The sequence below is a fragment of the Terrapene carolina genome, unplaced genomic scaffold (assembly GCF_002925995.2).
Source record: "Terrapene carolina triunguis isolate 2854851 unplaced genomic scaffold, T_m_triunguis-2.0 Scaffold16764, whole genome shotgun sequence".
NCBI classification, from domain to species: domain Eukaryota; kingdom Metazoa; phylum Chordata; order Testudines; family Emydidae; genus Terrapene; species Terrapene triunguis.
The window spans coordinates 1-4184 of record NW_020681115.1 but is presented as its reverse complement, the minus strand read 5'-3'; the positions used below and the strand labels follow the sequence as shown (position 1 = coordinate 4184).

The window sequence follows — 4184 nt, the reverse complement described above, 5'->3', positions numbered from 1 at the left end:
GCACGGGGCCCAATTCAGCCGAATCGGCTGAATCGGCCTAAAGCCGGCCCTGCGGCTCAGAGCTGCAGCAGCAGCAGAAACCCCACCAGGGTGGAGAAGTTTTCTGCCCCCAGAAGCCCTGCAAATGGAAAGCGCTGAGTCTCCCACACCCTGATAATACTTCGCTTCCTCCTGGCGAAGTGCAGCGTGTTGGGATCCTCGGAGGAAGAGTGCTAGCAAAGCGCTGTTCTCAATCTCCTTGCTGTTCCTGTTTAGTAACCACGGGTATGTCTACACTGCAACTGAACACCTGCCGCTGGCCTGGGTCAGCTGACTGGAGCTTGCGGGACTGAAAAATTGCAGACTTTCAGGCTTGGGCTGGAGCCCCGGGTCTGGGACTCTTCCCCCTCACAGGGTCTCAGGGCTCAGCCCCAACCCAAGCCCGAATGGCTACGGGGCTACAGCCCCACAGCCAGGCAGCTGCAGGTGTTTAATTGCAGTGAAGACGTACCCTCAGGATCCTGTCCCGTTTCACGGGAACCAACCCCCCGATAGGTTCATTTGCACAAGGCCGGCTCCAGGCACCAGCGCAGCAAGCAGGTGCTTGGGGCGGCCAAGGGGAAGGGGCGGCACATCCGGCTGTTCGGCGGCAATTCGGCGGCGGATCCCTCTGGGAGGGAAGCACCTGCTACCGAATTCCCACCGGAGAAGAAAGCGGCGCGGTGGAGCTGCCGCCGGAGTGCCGCCGATCACAATTGCGATCGCGGCAAAAGCCCTGGAGCCGGTCCTGCATTTGCACTAGAAACACGCTTGTCACACATTACGTGAAGGGTCCATGTACAGAGAGAGTTTACAAAGGGATAAAACACAAGTGATTGGGTTCAACACAGGAGCAACTGGATGAAAATCAGACCAGATGAGCCAATGGTTCCTTCTGGCCTTAAAATCTACGAATCTGTGACTACAGAATGAGTTGATGTTTCCATAAATGATCAATCGATTGCTGTAGATTATTATAAACTCCAACAGGTTAGTGGATTGACTACAACCATGGCTTATAAGCATCTCCAACACCCTGTGACACCTACTGCTCAAGTCTTGTAATACTTAATCATTTATTAATGCTCTGTAAGCTCTCCACAAATGCACCCTTGCCGGGTTAAAGTGTGACCAATATGTCAGCGATCAGAAGAGACTGACGCTTTCAGATGTCCCTGCTAGCAACTGTTGGCGTTTAAATGCCTGCGTTGTGTATTCACAAACCAGGTGCCACTGAAGTCAAGGGGATCTGGTCATATCCCACAGGTTACGCTGGGAGAATAGTGCCCCTTACCTGCGCATTGTGGGCCTGATCCAAAGCCCACTGAAGTCACTGGGAATTCTCCCCATCCGTCCATGCTCAGAGGAAGGGCCACCCAGGGAAAATGTATCCTGAGCTTAGCGCTGATCTTTCCTTTCAGGCTTGCTTGAATCTACAGGAAGATGTCTCAGCTCCTGGACAGCATCTCCACCATCATCAGCGTCTTCTACGATCGTGGGAAGAAAGACGAGGACTGCTCCACCATCAGCAAGAGAGAGGTGAAAAGGTTCATCCAGAGGGAGTTTGCTGACATCACAGTGGTGAGCACGGCCAGAAAGGGGAGCCTGGATGTGGGTTGAGTATAGAACTTGTTGCTTCAGAGACCGGGGACGGCAGCTGCAGACGCTTCTTTCTGCTGCGGTACCGATTGTGGCAAGCAGTATGGCAGCAGAACGGGATGGCTCTCGTCCGGGGCGGGTCGTATGGGGGTTATGGTGGAGACTCAGCAATGCCAAGGACAATTACATTCTCTGGGTCATCTTTTCAAAGGGGGGCAGCTCCCTTTTGCAGGGAAAAAGGCACATGTAAAAATATGCATCTGCATTTGTTTGCTCCTGCAACTGATTTGAGGGTGCAAATCTAGCAACTTGCACCCGTAATTACATAAAGGCAGATACAAACAAGGGGCAAGAGGGGGAACAAGCCCCAAGAGGCCATTTGGCAGGTGCAAGTTGAACCCACAAAGGCTGTTTTGAAGACTGACCTTTTTTACTTCCCCAGCCTGCATCACACTTTCATCCTTGTGTGGCCGGAAAACAACATTTCTGTTTCTTGAAAAATGCTGATGTTTCAACATCTGTTTCCATTCCCGTGCGGAACAAAACCAAGACCTATCCAAAAAAAAGTGAAAGACTAAGTGAGAGAGACCATCTGCTCTAACCACCGTAGGACACCCAGGTTCAAATCCCTATTCTACAGGACTCAGAACAGGGACGTGGGTCTTCGTGGTTCCAGGAAGGAACCCTAACCTTGGACTCATTGGCTATTCCAGGGTGGGTCGCTCTTTCAGATTCTGAACAGAAATTCCATCCTGGACCCAAGAAACCCTCCAGCAAAAAATTTCACCCAAACTGACGTGGTTCTGTGAAATGTTTCAGTTTTGACATGGAGGCATTTTTCCAACCCCACCCCCCCACCAAAAAAAATTGTGGAAAATTTACCCACCAGCTTTACTGCTAAGCTAAGTGGCATGATTGTCCTTGAACATAGACCTTGCCCACACAGCTTTGTAAGACAGGTCGTCATACCAACTGGATTCTCAATTCCAATCTGAAACGTCATATATGTCTGTAACCCTTCAGCCAGCCCGAGTTGGCAGCAACAAGGGCCGGGTTCAGAATCTGGGGCCTTCCTTTTCAACAATACAACACAAAGCCGGCTCAAGCCCCCGCCCAGCGAAAAATGTATCCTGCGACTCTTAGTCCGTGAGAGATTCAGTCTGGAAGGGAGAAATGAATCCACATGCTGTGGATTCATACAAAGGCTGAATCGGGGCTATCCGGGGCTGGATGAATACTGAACACAAATACTGAAGGAGGCTGGAGGCACAGGTGCCGACTTTCCAAAGTGCCAGGGGTTGCTTGACTCCCGGCTCCGCCCGAGACCCCGCCCCCGCTCCATCCCTTCCCCAAGGCCCCACCCCACCCTGCCTCTTCCCACCCCTGCCCCGCCTCTTCCTGCCCCGTTCTGCCCCCTCCCCCGAGCACGCCATGTCCTCGCTCCTCTCCCCTCCCCCCAAAAGCCTCCTGCACCCCACAAAACAGCTGATTGCGGCAGGTGGGAGTTGCTGGGGGGAGAGAGGTTCTGATAGGGGGGCTGCTGGTGGGTGCTGAGCACCCACCATTTTTTCCCTGTGGGTGCTCCAGCCCCGGAGCACCCACGGAGTCGGCGTTTATGGCTGGGGGATGGACTATGGGAAGGAGTGTTCCAGGGATGGGAAGGAGTTAAGGAGACAAGCAGAGGAAAGAAGCGGGGTTGAGGTGGGATTCTTCATCAGGGACAGGTGGAGGACAATAAGCTCCAGGAGAGGATGTGGTGTCTCTCAAAGGGAAGGGAACCAACCAGCCGATGAGCTGCCCTCCAGAGAAGGACCAGCAGGATGGAGCACAGAGGATTGGCATGAGGGAGCTGCTGAACAGAAGGGAAAAGCCGTAGGGAGGTGGACAAAGGGAGGATTGAACCACATCTGCCTTTGCATGTGTAACTGGGAAGGGCCAGCAAGATTAATACAGATTCCCCTGGGTTTGGTTTTCCTACAGAACCCCTACGATGCTCACACCATAGAGGCAGTACTGCAACTTCTGGATCATGATGGCGATGGGGTTGAAGATTTCAATGAATTCCTGCTTCTGGTATTTAGAGTGGCGAAGGTTTGTTACTGGTACCTGCAGCCAAAACAACATCTCCCGCAAAGAACAGAGACGGGACTGAGTGGGGAGCGGCGCCAGGAGCCGGAAGCAGGAAGGGCTGAGGGGAGTCGCGATCAGCCTAAACCGCCAGGGACGGAGAAAGGATATTACGAAACATGGGAGCCTGAAACTAGAGAGACTGAACGAAGCCGCCGTCAGCCACGTGAGCCTGAACCGCGCGGGGATGAGGGGGGTCACTATGAAATACGTGAGCCTAAACCTAGAGAGAGTGACAGACGCCGCCATCAACTAGGTGAACCTGAACCACGAGGGGATGAAAGCAGGTGCTATGAGACACGTGAGCCTGAACCTAGGGAGGAAGAGAGACGCCGCCGTCAGCCACATGGGCCTGAACCACGACGGGATGAGAGGAGTTGGTACGGAACACAAAGATCTGAACATAGAGAGAATGAGAGAAGCCACCATCGGTCACGTGA

General features: G+C 53.3%; 1 protein-coding gene across 1 annotated transcript; it reads left to right on the top strand.

Moving 5' to 3' along the window:
* Window positions 1-1461: 1461 nt before the first annotated feature.
* On the top strand, window positions 1462-3910 carry LOC113408495 (repetin-like; the record flags this gene model as incomplete). The annotated part of the gene is made up of 2 exons (XM_026661755.2): window positions 1462-1599; window positions 3598-3910. Coding segments are annotated over exons 1-2 (451 nt in total), but the record flags the coding sequence as incomplete, so codon positions are not given.
* Between the last annotated feature and the right edge of the window lie 274 nt (window positions 3911-4184).